This window comes from Scatophagus argus, chromosome 5 (genome assembly GCF_020382885.2).
Source record: "Scatophagus argus isolate fScaArg1 chromosome 5, fScaArg1.pri, whole genome shotgun sequence".
In the NCBI taxonomy this organism is placed as follows: domain Eukaryota; kingdom Metazoa; phylum Chordata; class Actinopteri; family Scatophagidae; genus Scatophagus; species Scatophagus argus.
In genome coordinates this window covers 10,033,729-10,055,955 of record NC_058497.1, presented here as the reverse complement: position 1 = coordinate 10,055,955, position 22,227 = coordinate 10,033,729, and the positions used below count along the sequence as shown (strand labels likewise).

Below are 22,227 nucleotides of genomic sequence, written 5' to 3'. Positions count from 1 at the left end.
GGCTCACAGCACTTCATCAAAGCTAAATTCCATATCAAATGCACCAAAAAAATCCAAACTGCTTGACACCCTGATTTTTCTGTGAAATTTCTATGCCTCTAAAGAACAGGAAAAATTGTAAATAGGAATGTATGGACCAATAAAACCCTCACATAAAGGAGGTAAAATTAACTGCACCAATGGGTCTGCATACTTTTTTTATTGAGGCATTTAAAAGAAGCCTCTCCCAGTCTGCATTCGACAAGGCCAAATTAACTTTAGACGGGAATGATAGTAGGTATATCATTGCCATTAAACTCTGGTGCCGGAGGAGTTGTTCTGCTGGTAAATACTCAGCCTCCAGTGGTCCTCAAACACATGCCAACAAGAGAGAAGAAATTTTTATTTAGATTTTAGAGGAACTCAGTCAAAATAGTCATGAAGGACCAATTGCAGTGCAGGATTTTTGTTGGTTTTTGATGGGTACTCTGAAGGGGACAAGATGGGTGTATACTGAAGCTGTGATAATGTGCTGAATGTTCTTTGAACTGAATCTGCAGTGGGACAGTGATGAAAAACATGCTACCTGTACACCGATGCCAAAATAGTCTGATTACACACACTCAAACATGTGAGCGTGTTTGTGTGTGTATCTTTAAAGACTGTGAGGAGCTGTTTTGGGAGCCCTCTATGTACTATGCGTTAATCCAGTTATTACACATCTCAATGTGATATTCACACTGCTCAGTCCAAGGTCTCTAACACAGATTATGTCCACTACACACACACACACACACACTAAAAACTAAACAAAACAAAAACCATCAACAACACACGGATCTACACACTCATACATTCATTTTCAGAAATACAGAAAAGAAAATTACACTGATTCTCTCTGTCTCACATACATACACACATTAAGGAGCACATTAAGGCTTGCTACCCAACATGCTGTCAAAGCTGAAGTCGTCTGCTGGCTAACGATCCATTACACACTGCACATATCCGACAAAGAGAGGGATTGACAAAGCACAAAAAAGAGGGATTACCCCCCCATTGTGACCACTGGAATGTTGGAGAAGTATGGGTAGGTGTAGGGGGCGAGAAAGCAATAGAGTGCGTGCTGTTCATGGTGAGAAGACACAGACAACAGTGTGAAAGGAGGAAGTTACAAAGGGGGGGAAAGCACATTTGCCTACTACTTTAGGGCACGGAAATGTCTTAAATGTGCAGGTTTTGTAACATTAACAAATGGGGCTCTATTTTCATGAACCCAGTGGCTCGACTGAACGCAGCTTTGGGAAGTTTGCAGCCATGCTCTCCTGCTGTATGTGGAATGCTTGGGACACGGGGTGGGATCAGAGAGAAGACACCGTCACAAGTTACAGATGTTCATAGACATTTCCTGACATCCTTCATGCCTCAAGGTCAGAGGTCACTGGGTCTTTGTGTCTATGTGTCTTGTTAGATTAAACAACATGTTGCAGAAAGAAAATGTTGGTTCATCACAATATAATAAAAAGTACAAGTTAAATTATGATCTGTTATTGCTATTTGCTTTGCTTGCTATTTGCTGATTTTTTCTTTTATTTCTGAAATCTTTAATCTTAATGTCTCGATGACATGCACAGCTGTTCCCCTAGTTATTTATTGTTTGGGTGAAGACTACAGTAGTTAAATGACAGGCTTGATGATCTAACGCACGTCGATTTCTGTGGTTATTCTACAACCATCTGGGGCACAAAGCTGTGGCTTGACTGTGACAACATCACTTCAGTCAAATAGTGCAGATGAAACAGACACCTGCTTTGTTCAGATGGCTGCAAAGACCACCAGAGTAAAGGAAAAACCTTCAGTGGAAGCTATGGATTACAGAGCCGGCAAAAACTGTTAATCTTTATTTTGCCTTGTTGGCACTGGTGAGTAATCAGAACACACTGTGTGTGTGTGTTCACATGTCAGCTGGTTGAAAAATGTAGAATGATATTGGAAAACAAACATAAATAACAGAGGTTTATGAAAACGTTAGGGAGCAAAAGCCTCCCGAGCTGCTGACCTGCTCTGAGTCGGCAGGTGGTGGCCGATGCAATGCACACTCATTCTCGGACCCAAGATTACATTAGTTTGTGTGTGAATATTACCCACCTTGTGAAGTGATGATTTCTTTGTTGATCTTGACTTCCTCTGCCTTGTGCACCACATACTGAAATTTGCTTCTCTGTTTCTGAGGTTGACATTAAGGGAGGTCAGTGCCTTTAATTTTAAAACCATCATCACAACTGCAATCAAACATGATTATTTAACATGATTAATATCACTATACCTTTATTCGGTTATTACAGTCATGAACATCAAATACTTTGTAATATGTTGATCATCGGTGGCTATAGCATGATAGTGTTTTTGAATACATGACTTGATGAATGTATCGAATGTGTGTGTGTGTACCCTTAGTCATGAGTCTGAGTGCCCCTTCAAGTTCGTGGAGTGTGTGTGCTGCTGTGTCATCATCCAGGTCAGGGTCTTCACAGCCTGCCTGATCCACATTGCAGATCTCCATGATGTCCTTGGCCACTCGTGACAACGGACGCAATGCTAGACCCAATTCCGAGCCCAACATGGCACGGGACGGGCAGCAGGCAGACAGAGTTGGTGTGGATTTGCCAGCCAAGTTAGACCCTGACCCAGAGGAAGAAATAAATAAAGGTATGTTTAGAAATGGTAGGATAAATGAACAGAATGTTTGATAGGTGTATATAGCGATGGATATGAGGACATAAGGTAAGGATATCTTACAAAAACAGCTACACAAAAAGTGAGTGCAAGAAAGAGATAAGAGGAGATGTAGAGGAAGACAGGAGAAAGTAAGAGGAGGAAAGGGAGGGGTGTGCAGCTCAGGATTCGGGAAAGAGGGTGAGAGACAGAGAAACGATCACAACAGTCAGTGGAATGAGTGGTGTCTCATCCCACTCCACTGCGAGCCACATCAAATTGAATCAGATTGAACATCCATCCCCACCTGCTCACTGTAAATTACATCGAGGCCCCCATTGAGAGGCTATGATGGTGTGGGTGTGGGTGTGGGTGTGGGTCTTGGTCTGTGTGTGTGTGTGTGCGTGTGTGTGTGTGTGTGTGTGTGTGTGTGTGCAGCCCACTGATTCCTCATGCTGCGTGCTGTCTAACCAGCTCCAGTGTTAAGTCTTTCATTCTTTCAATCTTCCACTGTCTCCTTACCTGTCCCTCCCTTCCCCCTGTCAGTGACTGACTCTGTCTTTCAAGTGACACAGAACCTCCACTTAGTGCTTCACAGCCACCTGCACTGTCAAACTAAGCAGCATGGGAGGAATGATGCATGCAGTACAGCACTGCTGCCACACGTGCACTCACAAATACACATACCAGTAGACTCAATTTAGTTACATTTCAAGACACATAAGAAATGCATATAGATTTGGTTAATGATGATGCTCGATTTAAAATGTATTTAGTATGAATTAAGAGTGACATTAAAATCTGATCTGATCTTTTTTATTTTGCATGCACTCTGTGTACTACACAGTAACATTTTTAAGTCACATTAAGATGCCTTCAGTGACATATGTATCTCGTTCACATGACTAATTAAAACGTCATGTATAACTGGAGTCTGTGCAGCATGCATGCATCTAACGCACATGTAGGCTGCAAAAAACAAAATGGTAAACCAAATACTGTGAACCTGAAAAGGAGTCCTCCACTTGCAAAGATGCTCAGGGGAACAAAGCTTTTTCAAGATATTCATTAATGGCACAGGGGAGCCAAAACACAGATGTTTCGGCGAGAAGCCTTCCTTAGAGTGCTGTCAGACAACACAATGGAGCGTCACGCTGACAAGACAGCACAACAAGGCAAACAGTGTGAGGCAACTCGCCGAAATGTCTGTTCTTAGGTTCCCTTGTGGAATTAAAAATACTGAAAACGTGTGTCGCGCTCAAGAGTCATCTTGATGCTATAATTAAACATGTTCAAAAGGTGTTGAGCTCTTGAGTGGTCTCAAAAGTGTAAACCTTGACTTTAAGTACTAAACTATACTTCACCTTGAGGCAAGTAAACACAATGTGACCCTCAGTGCCTCAAACTATTTGTTTTACAGGTAAAACTGCAAATAAAGAGAGAAAAGAGAGGAATGTACCATATAAAAATGCTAAAAGAATTCCACAAATGTGTACGAGTTTGAGGGCATGACAGAAAAAAAATGGCAAGATTAGATAGCAGCACATAGCTGTGTGTGGAAAGAACCGTGTGGAGGAAAGAAACGATGGCATTTAAACACAGTTTACAATAAAATCAGGGAGGAGAGACGGAGGAAAGGAATCCTGTGAATTGATAAGCAGTGGGGGGGTATTCGACATATCACTGAGTAGAACAGATTTTTGTCTTTTCTTTCAGAAGTCTGTGTTTGTGTGTGTATCAGCATAAACAGATTAGTGCAGTGTTTCTGGGATGTGGGCAAGAGAAGTGATGAGGGGACATATTCCTGGAACAAGTCCCAATCCTGCAGGTGTGTGTGTGTGTTTAACGTGTGTGCCTGTTTGTGTTTGAGAGTGATACCGTATAATCTCTTTAAGAAACCTGCATACCCAGTGCCAAGAAAGTGTGGCTATATGCAGAAATGAGGTGTATTAATTGCATATGAAATGGAGTTCTGGGTGCATGGGAGAAGAAGCAAGCTTGGTGGTGTTCACATAAACAAAACACACATGCAAGCACACACACACATACACTTAGCACCGGTTCCTAGTTCATTTGCTGATATTTCTCCTGCCCTGGTCGTTATGGCTGAGTGAATCTGAATTCCAGCTGGCTGCATGTGGTTGTCCATCATCATTCTGGAAACCAGGTGTTCCTGAGTATAAGTACTGTGGCTGCTGCTTGGCCAATAACCTTCTGACCCTAAAAGAATGAGAGAGAAAAGTATGAGAGGGAGCACACAATCTGAGCTCACGAAAAAAAAAAACACACAAAAAACAGTCATACATAAATGCCTAGAAACATGAAGTTAAAAAACACTGTACACAGTAGAATGTCAATATTTGCGTATCTGAGTATTGTAGTAATAATAGTGTAAAGTCACAGTGCTGTCAGGTGGACAAATGGAAACAGTAGAACAGGCATTTGCTTTGCTATCTCCAACTAATGTGATTTTGTATAAATCCAATACAAGGAATAACGTTTTGCCAGAGCATCAGTGTATGCTGTCTGAATTATAGAATATGGTTATTTATTTCTTATTAAATGGTTGAAATCATTAAATGACTTCACCATTACATGTGCATTGCTTTCAGTCAGTCTCTTTCTGCAGTCAGATTTTCAAATCCTACACAGAGGAGCTTTTAGAAAGTCACAACAGAACCACCTGATACAATAATCCATGTGTCCATTCAGCAACAGCATCTGTACCAAACCGATATTGCTTAACAAGCCTGCTCAGCCAATCCTGACATCTGCAATGCTACTACCTCTGTTTTCTTCTTTCCCTCCAGTGGCTAGCCAATCAATTAATACTATTGATCGCATGGAAAATCTACTGACTAGTCTAAATCAGATGCAAATGAAAAGAGGAAAGGAGGAGAGGAGTCAGACAGCCAGCTTCTAAACTCACACAAAGAAAATGGAGAGGGTAGAGGAAAAAATGGCTACCCATTTGTCTGCTTTTTAGCACCTCTTACTGCTTGTGTTTCCTCATAGCTGCCTGTATCCCTCTCTTTCCCATTGAAGGTTTGGCTATTGTCCTGCCAGTCTGCCTGTCTGTCTGTCTTTCTCTTTCTTTCTGTTCGACTGGATGCACAGGACAGAAACTGCACACTAACAACCTAATTTTCTGACGAACCGGGTGACAGGGGGTGAGAGCAGAGAGCAGAGAGAGGTGGAAAGGCAGAGCAGGAGACATATAAAACCTGTTGGATCTCAGCCCTGCCTGGAGAAAAAAAAAAAAACTGGGCAGACAGATGGAGGGATGGAGGGACATAAATGAGTGTGGAGTGTTGTCAAGGTGATATTCCCCCTCTCTAACCTTTCTTTCTCATTAACTTTGGAGCTTTAACGATGGTGGCAGAGACAGTGTGGGCTTTGACGAGCGGTTGGCTGCATAGCGAAGGGAAGGGAAGTGGTGCCCTTGTGGAAGTCTCTCACTGTCAGCTTCATTCATTTAACACAGGCTTGACAGTGAAACAGTGAAAAACTGGGCTATGAGAATTGATGAAGGAGAAGGGTGGTGGGATCACTTTGCCCTGTAGCAGTGTACTTAGGAAAACAAAGTGTGAATTAAAAATCCTTGCTCAATCAAAACAGTGATGGCTGTTTGAGATGCATGTAATTCAACATCTTTGGACAAGAGTACAAGGTGTAATGAGCACCATGATATATTAGTGCCTAATTTGATCCAATATTATTACTTTAACTCAGATGCAATTTGAATGAGCAGGCTAGACTTCCAACAGCCTTGCTGGAAAGTCTGAGCACTGCACAGACCTGGTTAGGTTACAAATAATTCATGTGCAAAAACAAGATAATTTTCAAAACTTCTTGAGTTTTTTAAAATGAGTTTTTAAAACCATATTGTTATAGGAGTATTTGTCTGCCGTAGTTCAAAGTTAAAGAAGCAATGAAAGAAAAGAGGAGAAAATATAAAACCAAAGCAAAATAAATAACTGCATTAAAAAAAGTCCTATTTGTGCACTAGGCTTTGTATCTGTTGCAAACAGCAACTGCATTTTTCCTTTTTTTCAATAATGATGTGGGGGTGCTGTGGGGGGTTCACCTACAGTTTAGATTACATGATATATAGGTACAGTTAAAAAAAACCAAAACAAAACAAAACAGAAAACATGCAAAGATCAGCACACATACACACACAAAATAAAGAGGCATCTCAGGAAAGCTCCCCTTGGACTCACCAGCAGTAAATTATCATGTGTTGTCCCCCAATTTCTCGTTTTCCAACAAGCAGCCAGTGCTCCTCTGGGTTTAAAACTCATTTTCATCTCTCCTGTAAGCTCTACGTTTTTACATATTTGTTCAAAATCCTATTATGAGGCCTTTGTGATAGGAATAACGCTTTTAAATTGGAAAGTATCTCCAGGCAAAAGTTGGACACAGAGGTAATCTTCACAATCTAATCTCTTGAAGCACAAAAACAGTGACGGCACTTTGTGATGTAGTTTATAGGAAAACATGAGCCAGTTTAAAGAAAAAAAAAAAAGGAACATAAAAATTCTGACGAACCTAAAAATAATTGTCTTCCTTAACTTACCTTTTGAGTCTGAATCATATGGTGAAGTTTGTCTTGTATGCTGTGCGTCACAGTGTGTGCATTCTGGTGTGATGGAGTGACCAGAATTCAGGTCCAAACCCTGCGGCAGAAGCCCATCCAGATCACAGAAATGCTCTGATCCAGACCCAGCACTTTGCTTGTGCATCACCTAAGGGAATGTGGAAACAGATGGATGGATGTAGGAGAAGGAGCAATGGAAGGAAGAAGAGGGTAAGTGGTACAAAAGGCAAGGAGTTGAAGGAGAGAGGCAGAAAAACACATCACATGAGAATAAGATGAAGAGATGACACACAAAGGGAGAAGGGAGAAATCGGAAAAAGAAATAGATAGAAATAGGGATAGGAAGGAGGGGTGTATTGTGGTGGTAAAAAGAGGGACATTTAAAGAGAGTGAAAAGAGTACAGGGGAATGGGGAATTAATTGATCAGTCTCACAGCTTGAGTTTCATTTCTATCCTAACAAAATTTATTAACAGGTAAGCATGTTAAAATTTGTATTTTTCCATTTTATACTTTGTAAATGCATATTAATAAGTCAGGGTCTTTCACTGGAGATTATTTCCATCTCTCGCTCTCTTTCTCTCCCTCTCTCTCTGTTTCCTTTGTTTCCACTTGATGAATTGATTTTTAATTAACCCCTGGAGCTGCAGAGAGCATCTCACAACAGTGTGGTGGGTTAGTTGTTCCTCCTGCGCAAGTGTCCTCCTGTGAGATGGGGGTAAAATGAGGAAGCTCTGTTTAGTTAAGATTAGATCTGATGCATTAGCATGCTAGCCGTAGCACAGCAAGACACTGCAGATGGGCCAGAAGAAAATAGGAAGGAAGGCATGTGGGAATAGTGTTGCTAAGAGTGAGGAAGGAGCGAGGATGGAGAATGACAAGAGGAAGACAGGGTGAAAGAAGAAGAGAGGCATAACAATGAAATGGCAAGAGACCAAACACAATGATACTGTGTAGCAGGAAAAATTGGAGTTGTCTTTGTGCAGACCAATGGCTTCTCATATCAAAAAGGATGGTGCTGTTGCCCAAACTATCGTGTAAAAGTAAATCAAAAAGAAGGAAGGGCAAAAGAAAAGGAGACAGAGACAAAAGGCTGGACCAAAGGAAAGAGAAGGAGAGAAATTATGAGAAAACGTGCCAGAAAAGAGGGAAGAGATAGAAAAAAAATTATCATCTAATCATTTTAGGAGCAGTTTGATTCAGGTCCAGAGGCCACAGATAACCACCATCTTTGCAATCATGAACCTCATTTTGCTCCAGCTTTTTAATAAAGCACTGCCTCCCCCCTTATTTTTTCATTCCTCTGTCACAGTATAAAGGATTCATACCATTAAATGGCTGATAGGTCATTTGGGACCATTCAAGCAGTGTCTTTTTAATCCACTTTGTTTCTCTTTTCTTCCTTCAATGTGTACCTCCAACACCACTGCCTAAGGAGTCTCTGAGCTATAGATGAATAATGTAAAGTAATTAGTTCGATACAAATGTTATCTAATATATCAGGTCAGCTACAATAAGAACCTCTAACTGCATGTCACTAAAGTCTCATTCTATGCAGTAGTTTTGTCCGATGTAATGATGTGGTTCTCTAAAACTTATCAGTTTATTCATTTTATTGCCTAGTTTGACAAACCTCTAAGTCAAACTTTACAAGACTGACTTTTAACTATTACAGCCTATTTGGTAATTCATTCATTCATTTAAAGTAATCTTTTTTTTTTTTCAAAACATATCAAGCAGAACATTTACCAAGTGAAGGAGCTTGCTGTAGCATTTATATGATTACAAAAGGCCCTTGATTCTCATGCAATACAAAACTGTATGTGCCTATCATTGTCAACTGGTGATGTGAATCATTTCATTAAAAATCTTGGGGATTCTGGTTTCAGTAGGGTGGCTGTGGTTGTCAGATTTTCACGTTAACTCAAATCTTGGTAGCACACTTATTTGTATAATATTATTTGTATATATATATATATATATATAACTATTTCCATAACATTTTAATAACATTTTCATAGCATATAACAAGCCACATGCCTGTGAGTCAAATGCATCAGTTCAGCTTACTAGCTCTTCCTTGTTTTACCTGCTGTCGAAGTATTTCATGAATGGAACAGTACGGCTGAGAAATGTAAACTGTTGATGACTCATCAGTGTCAAAAAAAGAAAGCAGGGTTATATCTCGAAATTTATCCTAACTTTGGGACAGGTCTCAGCCAGAATGTGTCATCTGTGGCCAGAAGCTTGACAACTTGGCAACGTCACAAAAACAGCACAGTTGAACACTGGGGATGAATGATATTCCTTTACTAACAAGAGACTTGTGTTTCCCCCAAAAATGCTACTGTTATGGCTCTCTAGTTCAAGGTTTTCCTCCAAGTAGCAAGCAGCATGTGGGAATATGGAAACATGTTACCGTGGATGGTTCTGACAGCTGTTCTTTCTCATCAGTCTGCATAGCTTTCTCTCTTCCTGCATGTATGAATTGATTCCCTTGCTGTTCCTCTCTGGATCGCTCTCTGGTTGAATGTCTGTGCATCTGTGCTTCTTCGTCTGAAGAGTCTTCCTCATGTGGAGCCAGACCCAGGCTATCACTGGACATTTCATCTTCACTGTCTTCATGAAAAACACAAACACATGTTTTTAGAGGATAAAGTATTACTGAACTGTAACTCAAATACACAAATATTTTTTTCAACATTCTGGCCTGTTATCTAATAACAAAAATTAACGACAAACGATATGTATGGCTAAAACAATGTAACTTTCAAGGTGAATAGTAAGAACACACTGTCCTGACCGTCCTGACTTATCACGCTTTGAATCTGAGGTTACGTTTTCAACTTTAACATCCAATGAAATTTTCAAAATGTGATGTAAGTGTCCTTGACACACCACGTACACACATCAAGCTCTAATAAGCTGATAAAGCAGGCATTCAGTGTCAGACTGGTCAAAGAACTGCAGGAAGTAAAGGGTGAGAATGATGCAAAGGATAAAGGAACACACAGAAATGATGGATAAATGGATGAATAGAAGCAGAGATGTGAATTCAGGATGAAGGACAAAGTGAAGTCAAGGCAATTCTAAAGAGACAGCAAACCCTAGCCTATATATACATATTCATACATTCCGAATGTATGCACATATACAGTTACACACATGCAAGCATACAGCATACTTCTGAGAGTCAGAAAAAACATTTCACAAATTATTTGGTCCAACATATGTGTCCAAAGTACTCTTGAGTGAATACAACTTTGAGCATGCATGCATGTGAGCGTGCGTGTGTGTGTGAATTCAGGGCCACCTTTTATAGCGTAATTACCTTGCAGTCTGTTGTAGCATTATGTTAGGTATTTATTTAAAACCCTAATCGATATTAAAAAATAAATAAATAAATAAAGAACACTTTTTATGCTTGGATCTAAATGGGCTCTGACAGCCCAGTGGAATAAAAGGAAGCCATTACTGCTGAGATCCACAAGCATTTTATTCATATAAACTGCCTGGCCACAGAGAATTGTGTTCAAGCAAAATGTAGCCTGGCAGTAAAGTATTCTATCAGAAACCACTTTACCGCAAAGACCTGTACTTCCCCACCCATAAATATGAATTCTATTTTTTTCTTTTTCTATAACCCAAATATTGGTCTCCTGACAATTTTGTCTGAGCTCTGGAATTCTTAAACACCTGTATAATGGAGCCATACTGTATGTAAAAATGCAGTAGCAGTGTAGTGGAAAGTAAGGATGTTTAGGTGGAGACATACACAGCATATATAGTATATTTGTCTTCAAGATTTAGCTGCAAGATTTAGGTGACTCTGACCACATTTTTCTTGAACCTACTTTAAACCCATATTTAACATGTCCTCTTGGAATTTCATGCATGCCACTTTTGAGATCTGCCTGGAAAGAGCTTCAATAAAAATAGACAGGATAAATTACAATAAAGCCGAGTCACTTTAACATTTGAGAATGCTGCGGGTGGCTGTTGAATCAGCTGTTGTGACGGCTAATGTGTGACAACAAGAGTGACAATGGTCAAAATTCTTGCAGCACCTGTAGACCCACAGAGGAGCAGTGAAATCCAACAAATTTCAGGCTATTATCATGCTGCTTGTCTGCCTTGAAAACTAATCAGGAAATGCATTACACCCAGGTTTTGTTATTTTAAATAGTTTAAGTTACGACACCCGGTCAATGAAAATAAAGTTGTATTCAATAACACAACAAGTTGCTTGAAAGTTCACATTAAAGATCGCCCCCTTTTTCCTTGTTGGTGGGTGAAATTATACTAGAACTCCACTTTGACAATTTCAACATCTATGCCACAAGAAAACACCTTTTAAAAATAAATTCTCGAATTCTGCCGTAAAAGGGGACCCATCATAATACTGAATTTGCCATTTTACACTGAATCTAACAACTGTCACCTTAGTGTATGATATGTGATAACACGCCAATGTTCTGGAAGCACAAGAGGCACACCCAGCCCCATGTATAACAGCATGTGTTTTGTCCTGGCAGCTCACACATTACATAATGTTGATTCAGCTGTTGTTTCCTCTGCTGCTGGCTTTAAGGTGGAAAAACATTGTCCCCCTATTTCGCGTTTGCACCTTTTCTACAGGCTGATAAAAACCTTCATAGAGGTAGAAATGTTCTCTCCATATCGCATGATCTTAGTTAAAGCTGTTAATTATATGAGGTGTAAAGTGGCAAATGTTTTTGAATAATGATGAATCGTTCATGCTGAAATGAATCTCAAGAGGGACCAGCTGAGAAGAATAACTGCATCACTAGCATACATGTGAATACTGGAGGACTAATTCCAGATTGCATGTGTTGTTATTTGTGTAAATAATGAAGAGCTTTGTTTGCACTGTTGTGACAGGAATAGGCGTGGCACCCAGGGTTCCAGTTGTAGTCACTGGCTTCAACTAGAAACACACACTTTGAAATCTGCAGCTGAAGTCCAAAACACAACACCATCAGAGTTGTGGTGCACATAGGAACAGTTTGAACTTTAGCGGATGAGTTATGATGAATCAAGGGTGCAGAGCAAATAAAATAATGCAGAGGCATAAGGGCAGCTGCAAAAGAGATCATTTGTTCATTTTAACTCATCTGTTATCATGTTATGCTGCTGATTACAGTTACTACATATAAGACTAAATGATATTGTCTATATCTTTAATCATGTGAATGTCATTCCTGATTCCCCTACAAAACAATAAAAACTTGACCACAGCTGTAATTAATCGGTTAAATTTTCACATAGAGACATAGAGATATATACGTAAAGATACATGTCTTTGCACATTGTCAGTGTTTGATCCAGGAAAAGGCAGCTGTAGACCTGTAGAAACTGGGCTATACAATCAGTGTTTGGGAAAAAAGCACTTTTTGGTACAATCTCAGCACCATCAAGTCTCTGATACACAAACACACACTTTATATATTATTACAATTAATTTACCTATTGATAGCTCCTCTTCCTCCTTCATTTTCCCAGGATTCTGGAAGACATTTAAGAGATGTGATGGAAGTGAAGGGACAAGCAGCGCATTCTGAAGTGACTGAGTTGATTCATGATCACCAGCGATAGGGGTAGAGGACATAAATACTGGAGTGTCCTCATTTGTTAGAAGTGACCTATGTCTAGAATATGGAGGGGACTCATTATGAGATAAAATGGATAGAGTTTCTAGAGGTGGACATTGTTCAAGAGATTCTGATGGTGGATGTTGACTGGAAGACACAGGTGACAGGGGAAGCTCAGGATGATTATCTAACAGAAGATACTCTGGTTCACAGATGGATTGTTGTGATTGCCTTGAGGATTCCAGATTGCTTGAGGAGGATTGGGAAAGCTTCTGTAATGAGAATGGTTCGGGGAATAACTTGGAAAACTGCGGTTGCTCTGGTGGCAGGGATGAATCTGAGTCTTTCTGAAGTGGGGGTGATTGGTAAACCTTGGGCAATAAGATTGACTCAGTGGAGCTTGATGGTGAGATTGTGTATGTAGACCTAAGGGAGAACGGCATGGATGGAGAAGAGAAGAGATGCTCCTCTGAGATTGGTGATCTGTTACAAGCCAAAGAAGTGACATCAGGAGGAAATGAAACAGAAGCTTGTGAGGATTTAGGGATGTCAGTTTGGAAATGTGGTGATGAGGGACAGGACAACAGTGGTGGTGATCCATGGTCAGGTTTTGATTTATGGACAGTGGGGGACCAATTGGGCTTTTGTGGCATCAAGGTTGGTGTCTTGATTGATGTCTTTGAAGTCCTTGGAGTCTCAGCAGTGGGGCGTGCTGATGGTTTACTTTTAGTGGATGATGCTGTGCAAAAGATAACACAAACAACAATGAGGACATTAGCTGTTTTGCAGGCATATGGTGACACAACTTTCTTGTTAAACTCACATACGCACACACACACAAGTACAAGCGCCTGCGCACACACACACACACACAAATTTTTCGCCAGTATGTGCGTGCATAAAAGAAAATATTCTAACACTTGAGAAAACTGAGGCCACATTGACTAATGTCAAGATGTCGTCACACACTTCCACTGGACCTTAAAGCTTACTTCATACAATACAGTCTAACTTACGGGAAACATCTTACATGGCCACAGCCAGTTCTTTCATTTAACCTTCAGATTGTTTACATTTAAATTTTAGTGTGTGAATTACATACATACGTATACCTACATATAACTTTGACGTTACAGTCAGCCACATGCCACTTTCAGCCATCTATTTGAGACTTTTAAGTATGCACCAGTTACACCATTTTGACTTGTTCCATAACAGTTGAGACAAAAATGTCATGAGTTTTGATATGAATGCTCATGTCACACTTACACATAATAGATTGAGGAAAACATTAAAAATGGAATATTTATCCAGTAATTTCCTATTAAGTCATCCTTACAAGAAAAAAAAAATACGACTTACATTTCATTGGGCTTTCTGCTTGTGAAGTCTGAGGCTTAGACAGATGAGGCTTCTGAGCTGCTTTGGGTTTTGCTGGTGCTCTAGACTGCCTGAATGGTTGCGTTGGACTGGCAGAAGAGCAGCTCATTCTTGAGGACTCACTACTTGTTATGGCTGTTTGGAGCACCAGTGATCTTCCCTTACTGAGGTCGTTCTGAGCAGAGGGAACCCTGTGTGGGAAATAGAAGGCTTGTAAGTCTGTTACCACTGGCTGTATATAAAGATGGAGAACACAAGAGCTTCCAAAATGTGAAGCCAAAACACCTTGATACATGTCAAATGCATTTTTTCTTTAAAGAAGGCTTCTTTATGTTCTTGTATGTTCACATGTTCATTTGTTTGGCTAATTAGTTTTAATGAACTACTTTATGTTATAAAAGGCAGTGAAACATGATGATTAAGAGCTGAGTATTGCTCATAATTGTGTCAGATGGGTGTATGGGCTGGAACTCGATACCAGAGCTCAACCACTTGATCACTACTGTGCGGACTCTAAATGATATTATCAGCACAAGATGGCAAAGCTTGTAGCCAGAATATTTTCTGTTCAAAACGCCCTGTTTATATTTGTCAATGATGGCTACACATAACTTTTCCAGCACTTATGAAAATGATGAAAAGACTGAAAATCATGAAAGATTTATAAACCTTCAATTTGTGTTTGTCACCTCATGTTTGAATTTAATCTCATGACTACATGCCATAAAACTGATGAACAACTTGTGGTCAGTAATAAATGCAGATACTGACACAAGTCGAGTACAAGTAAAACAGATTCAGAACTTTCTGTACAAGTTCCTTAAAGATCCTGTTCCTTAAACAGCCTTGTTTTCTTATGCATTCTACACAGATGCAGTCAGTGTGAATGTGGTCAACACATGTGATGTCACAGAAGATACTTCTTTTAATAGACTCACTCTCTGTTGTGGTGTGTCCTTTGTTCGGCAACAAAATCTCCATCTCTGTCTCTCTGTAGAAAACAAAAGCAAATTAAACTGAGAACCCGAAGTGCAAAGAAAAAAATATGCTGGTGCCTGTGAATCCTGGGTGCAGCTGTGAGTGTGTGTATCTACTCCCCTGTTTGCTTTGTTGAGATTCACTGTGTGTGTTCATGAAAGTAAAACACTTTTGTTAAAATAAAATGCTTAGTCATTCTCACCTCATCCAGGACTTCTATGGTCAGACACGACTCAGGTGTAATAATCTGAGGCTCAGTCCTGCCTCTGCTGACATGGACAGCAAACAATGATGCATAGTAGCGGCGAAAATCCTCCTCCTGAACTATAAATGCATCCGTGCACACACACACAAATACACACGCACACAAATCATGACTGGGCAGGAGGGAAAGAGGAATGTGATATGCTGCAATGCCAGGGACTCAGGGCATTTGTTTTGTTTATTTTCTGTGGCTGCTACTGCTTTTCTCCACATTTATCTCTTTTTGGGTCCCTTTTTAGCTTTTGAGAGAAGAACAATCACTGAAATAATTTAAATGTATACATTATTTTGTTCTTAGAGTTGATTCAAGAAATCACTTATTTACACTGACAGCACTGAAAGTGACGTGCCGACATGACAGAGCGATAACAGATGATGGACACGTGATGAAAAGTAAACAGAAATCAAATCAAACATGTCTTTATTAAATAGATCATTAAACAATGATTTGATCTAATCAGTTGTTACTATTTTTTGTGCGTTCAAAGAACACTGCACTGTCACTTTTAATTAAAAAGCAGGGGATATTTTCAGTTGTTTCCAGTGCTTCCTCTCACTTTTGAGCCCCAGTGCACACAGCAAAGTCCATAAAAACATGGTTGGATGAGTTTTTGTGGAAGAGCTTGACTGAACCACAAAGAGCCCTGACCTCAACTTTATCAAACACCTTTGGGACGAACTGGAACAGAGACTGTGAGCCAGGCCTTTTTTGTCCAACATCAGTGCCTGACCTCACAAATGCTCTGCTGCATGAAAAAATTCCCACAGAAATATTTCAAAATCTTGTGGAAAGCCTTCCCAGAAGAGTGGAAGCTGTTACAGCTGGAAAGGATGGGACCAGCTCCATATTAGTGTCTATGTATTTAGAATATGATGTTATTAAAGTCCATGTTGGTGCACATGATAACACATATTGACTATTTACAATATTACTTAATATTGCTTATATACTTATAATACTTTAAAATTTGTGGTCATATCTTCCATCTCTTCATCTTTTCCTTGATTTATAATGCTTTTCATCTATGTCTCTCTATCATTCCCACTACAAGTTACTTGACAATGCCACCTCCCCAGGGCGCTCTCTCCCTCACTCTTTCAAGCTAACAATCTTTCTGTCACATCACCGCATGCATCTGACAGCTCAGGAAAATGAGAATTTAAAACAAGGGCCACTCCCAACATGATGCCGGAAAACAACTTTTATTATTCATAGACACAGACGTATCTCACCCTTTCATATTCAAACACATGACAGGAGGAGAAGCTCTGCAACCTGTTGTAATTGGCATGCGTTAGGAAGGTTTGAAGCAGGTGGAAGGAATAGTTTAGCAACTGCTTAGTGGCTCTACGTTTCTGAAAGACATTATTGTCTTCTTTTGCATATGACTTAAAAAAAAATGCAATAGCAATTACTGAACTGTGAGCAAACAGAAAAGAAATTTATGACATGAAGAACTCTTTTAGTAGACAAAGATGGGTACACTTAAAAGCTGAAGTAAAATAACTACATCAACTATAAATGATGTAGACAGCTTTACTTAGAAGTCGAAAGTTATGTGTTTTTCTGTGGGACTTACAGGAAGCACAAAACAAAATATATTTAAAAAAATAAATTCATACAATCCTGTTCACGAAACCATATGCCAAACTGTATGTGTGCATAAGAAATGTGCATTAGGATGTATGGGTAGTGCAGCAGGTGTTTTGAGCATATACGAACCTGTGACATTACATTGTTTGTGTTTGTGTGTGTGTGTGCAAAACTCTGCAGTGCATTACCCAACCTTGAAATCAGGATGATTTCTAAGATTGCTATAATTATATTTGCTTGATAACATTTTATTATGCAATTTTCTGTTGTATAACGACAATTAAATCGCATCTTCAGTGTTGAACACCTTTTGAAACATCACTCCTTGCCTTTGGAAAATGTATGATAAAAGCATACCATACTCTCAAAACAAACTGTTAACTTTGTGGGTTAATGTTAAGTAGAATTTTGCAACTAAAAAACTTCATTGGATAGACAAGCTTGAGAAACCCTACTTTTGGGGAGCTTTCTCAAGAGTAAAGCATTATCCACAAAATATAACTATGTAACGACTTGGAACAAGTGGCATTATGCTCAGAAGTAAATTACTGTAACAGAACTTTCAGCTTTTAGCCTCATAAAAAACATAATAATATCTAACTGAACAGTCCACTAATAGCTTTCTAACCATTATAAAGTATACTGAGGTTACTCTTGAATTTCATGTCTATTTTTCATGTCTACCAACAAAAAGAAATCCACCTAATGTTGAGTGTTGTGTAAAGTCCATCTACAGAACAATGTAGTTAAAAGCTTGCTTGAAGAATCAACCAGAAAGCAGGCAGAGAAGGAGAGCGATTTGTTTGGAGTGGGATTTTAAAATTGCAACCCATGACTGAATGGCAGGCATTATTAAAGAAGCTGGGGCATAGAGAGCAAGAAGTTAGGAAAGTACAAAACTGCCTTTCTATTAAAGTTGTAATACTTAGGACAACAACAACTATTTAAAGCTGTATAGTGTTACTTTATAGATGGTTGTTAGGCATCATGATCGATCAGATCAAGCTCAGCGGAGAGTTGCAAGTGATATTGTTCATTTATAATACACACCTCAGTCCTTCAAGGACAGTCTAGTTGCTAAGAAATATTAGCCAAAACTCCAATTAGCTGAATAGCTGCATTGCTACATATTAAACATGTCCTTGGGGAGCACAGGGATTTGACCCTTTGAGATTTTCAAATAAGCAACTTTTAGAGATAGACAGCTATTGAGAAAGGGGCAAGCCAGGACTTGCAGATCCTAACGAGGTTGAGATTGGAGTGAATCTTGATTGATGTGATGAGAGGCAGCTGACAGCCCCAGGCCCAGAGGTTTGGAAGGGGAGAGATAACCGTGGTCTACCCGTCTCCTGACAGCCTCCGCTGGGGGCCAGACAGCCAGGACACTCCCCTGACTGATGAGCTCCAGGCCCTGAGCTTCAGACTTACAGGCCAACCTTCAACTCCCCCACCCCACACACACACACGCTCCATTCCTTACCCAGGCAGAGTGCAACCTGTCAGGCATGAGCCGCCTCTAACGGCCCTCTGCCCACACAATCACAGGCAGTGATTACCCGTCACACTGCCACGGATGGATGGGCAGGCACTGATACGTCTGAACCACTGACAGGGAGAGGTTTTTTACTTTTGCTAGAGTGTGTGTATATATATAAGTATACATGCAAGTCATCTGTCAAACTACTCTGTCCTTAGCTGTTTCTTTGTTTGGTATAAGAGTCTGAGTATGTACATCAGAAAGGTGATGTATACATCAGGAGCACACAACGGTCATACAAGCAGCACGTCATCACCCTATTTTACCGTCAAAAGATGCTCATGGACATGAAGACATGTGTGTGTGTATGCATGCGTGTTACCTTTTAGGCTGAGTGCAGTCTCCTCCTCAGTGTCTGTGTTAGGTAATAACTGAGAATCTGTGCAAGAGGCCAACAATGGATGATACGTTTCCATTGGTGTCCTGGAAACAAAAAATCAACAATAAATCAATACATAAATACTCTATAAATAGTCTAGGCCAGGTCACATATAAAAAATAAGGACTGAGTAACCACTGACTAATTTTCTATTTTTTCAATGCCATGCTCACTTCCTTTTACTCCCTTATCCTAATACCTGCTCTCTTGCAGGATTATTCCACTGGAGCCTCACCAGAACAGCATGCACCTGTGTCCTTCATGCTTTCTCTTAATTTCCCCCCTTACCCACCACGCAGCTAAAAGTGTTGCCTGCTTACTCGGGGCAAGTATAGTCATATAGCCATCTTGGGCTTGTAAATCTAGCGATTCATTTACCCAATAAGGTAAGTGGTAAAAAAAAATGGAAAAGATGAAACATGACAATTAACTTTAGTCTTGTATAGTGGCAAGTAAAAACTGACCGTGCTAATGAAAAAAAACTTTGATATTGAACTCACCTCTATTCCCTTCTCCCTAGTCTAATCAGGACAAAGTGAGAGGAGGAGTCACTTTGTGAGAGGCTTCAGACTGCCCATAAGGAGTGACCAGGGAAGTTATTTGAAGTTTATATCTTTCCCTCTTAATTGGTCCATACCTTCAAACCTGGTAATGTTTATCTTTTCTGTGTCTATTTAATGTACACAGAGGGTTATATATATAATCTTGTTCCGAGCATCCCCTTTTCTATGTGTTTGCTCCATCCATCTCCGTCTCTTTACATACTTTACATGCAATAGCTTCACTAACCTAGGCAAACCTAGGCATTGCATTTAGGCTTTTGCCAGAAAAGAAAAGAATCATATTATTATATTGCTCTTCTAGTCCCCTCTGGTCATTTTTACTTTCCTTTCCTGTGCATACAACCAAATTAATTATTAATTTAATTTAAATGGAATTAAATTAATTTCATTATTTTATTATTATTATTATTATTTTAAAAATAAACAAGATGAAATACAAAATCAATAGAACATAACCCAACCAAGCCTGGTTTAAGTATCCAAATTGCAAAAAAACAACCACACCTTGAATCTCTACCAAATTACCCCACACCCTGTAAGGAAGAGCTGGAGGGGAGTTTCCCTGCAGTAAAATTAATTATAAGTTTCTCTAAAAGGGAGAAAGTGAATTACAGTGTAACTACTGAGATTCCAGACAAATTATGGAACCTTACTATGAGTGAAAGGGAGGAGCTGTACTGCTAAGTGCTTTCTTAGCTTGTCTGTATTATTTATGATACTTCATCAGGAATAATACTTCATTTGGATTTAAGCATTATTTAAAAATCTCCTAGGCTAATTGAAATACCCTTTTTTGATGCCCTCTGCAATAAAACAAAGTAAAAGCAAGAGGGATTTGACAGAGATGAGTCCTTCATTAGGACCATTACAGCTGCTATATCTGCCCTGTGGACAGTGCTTTAGCTCAATCAAATTTGACATTTGTGCCAAAAGTGCTTTATGGAAGTTACCACATCTATCGGAGGTGATATTTCGACCATTGCTTCAACTATTCAAGCCTCTAATTCTCTAAGCTAAAAGTCTGGCTCTGTGTAACTCTACAACACAAGTCAAATTAGCTGCTTCAGACCAGGCCGATCTGTCTTTACTTCAGAACTGACAGTCAGAAAAAATAAACAGCTCAGAAAGAAGGGTGAGTTACTACAGTTTCACTGGAAAAACTATATTAAAGTATTGGGCACGACAGACTAAGAAGATGGAAACAAATCCACAGAAGTTAACATTTTTGTTAACAGAGTTGTTTAGAGGCATCTATGGATGGTCAAGCATAACATTTCCTCAGAATGTTTAAAATGAGACTGTTTTTCTCTTTTCTTATCACTCCATCTATAGTATAGTTTAGCATAGTATAGTATAGTATAGTATAGTATGTAGTTTAGTAAGCCTATAATGGCCCTATGATTATTATGCTATGTGTGATTTGTGCAGACAAGCCACAGTGTCCTTTTATATTTAGGAATAACAAGGCCAGATTAGTTATTTTTGCTTTGAGAAAGCTTTTTCATTTGCCTAAAAAGAGCATATATACATTCAAGATTACCTATTCTTTGAAAGTTAAAGTTAAAGTTGCCATATGAGTCTTTTCTTGGACTAGAAATAACTGAAATATAATGTTACATTGGGCCAGATTTAAATTTGGCAGTACAAGTCGGACACAGTCATGTAAGGTCTTACAAACACAGGTAGGGGCCCAGTTCAGATCTCAGTTCTATTCCTGTGTAGACTCTTATTTCAGGGTTCAGTGCCTTGATCTCAGACACTTTGACACTGGCAGTTGATGGAAGGGCGAGCATTCACTTACCCCACCCATACTGCCCAGCTGCCTCAGGAAATCAGACTGATGCCCCCTGGTCACAAGCTTGCTTTTTGTAACCTGCACACTACTCACAAATCTAACAAGGTGATAGAGTTTATGACTCTAATATAGCTGAACACTTTTAACAAATTTTTGAAAACTTCTTCATCCTCCACACTCCTTTCTTGCTTCACTCTCTTTCCCATTATTATAGAAGCTTGTTAAAATTCAGCCTCCCACTCTTTCTTTCTGCAAGCCAGCCAGTCTCTCTGTCTCTCCATTAAGCTCTGCCACCATCACTGCCGCAGGCTTATTGCACTCTAGATTGGCTCTCTAGTCTATTCCACAGTTAAAGGCTGCTACAGCTGGGGACTTAGAGCATTCCAGCTCAGGCAGTCAGTGGGCCTAAAACTCCACTCTGCTCTCCTCTCCTCTGGCCTGCTCTCCAGTGGGCTACTCAGCCCAAAAGGAGCCGCTTAAATAAAGGGCTGTAATAATGGGACCTGCTGAAGCCGGGCCCTCAGGCCATTGACTGCAAAATAAGTGCTGAGAAGCTGCTTTGTACACTAGTGGCTTATGCAGGCTGACTACAGAGAGGCAGGGGAGGCATGTGCGGTAAGAAGAGAAGACCAATGTGTTGTGCAAACTGTGTGTGCAGATGTGGGTGAGTTTGTGTCCCCAGTAATTGAAGTGGCAAGAAAGAGAAGGTGTTTTCAGTTGTACAAGCAATGACCTCAAGCAGTTGTCACAAAGTGACCTGTGTGTGTGTGTTTTCTAAAGTGTTAACAGGTACACTACAATTGTCTGATGTTCACTGGCACTGTAGGCATGA

At 39.8% G+C, this 22,227-nt stretch overlaps 1 protein-coding gene across 6 annotated transcripts in view; it reads right to left on the bottom strand.

The window, feature by feature from the left end:
* Nucleotides 1-1,526: 1,526 nt before the first annotated feature.
* The window catches only part of zbbx (zinc finger, B-box domain containing), a 46,146-nt gene continuing 25,445 nt past the window's right edge, over nt 1,527-22,227 (bottom strand). For 3 of the 6 annotated variants that reach the window (XM_046388638.1, XM_046388640.1, XM_046388639.1), the window contains 9 exons: nt 18,981-19,081; nt 15,466-15,587; nt 15,224-15,276; nt 14,268-14,476; nt 12,781-13,644; nt 9,713-9,912; nt 7,274-7,442; nt 4,744-4,914; nt 1,527-2,661 (listed from right to left, as the gene is read on the bottom strand). In XM_046388638.1, the coding sequence (XP_046244594.1) occupies nt 2,357-2,661; nt 4,744-4,914; nt 7,274-7,442; nt 9,713-9,912; nt 12,781-13,644; nt 14,268-14,476; nt 15,224-15,276; nt 15,466-15,587; nt 18,981-19,081 (2,194 nt within the window). In that variant the 3' untranslated portion in view covers nt 1,527-2,356. The other 3 variants (XR_006843351.1, XR_006843352.1, XM_046388641.1) reach the window with 3 other exon arrangements.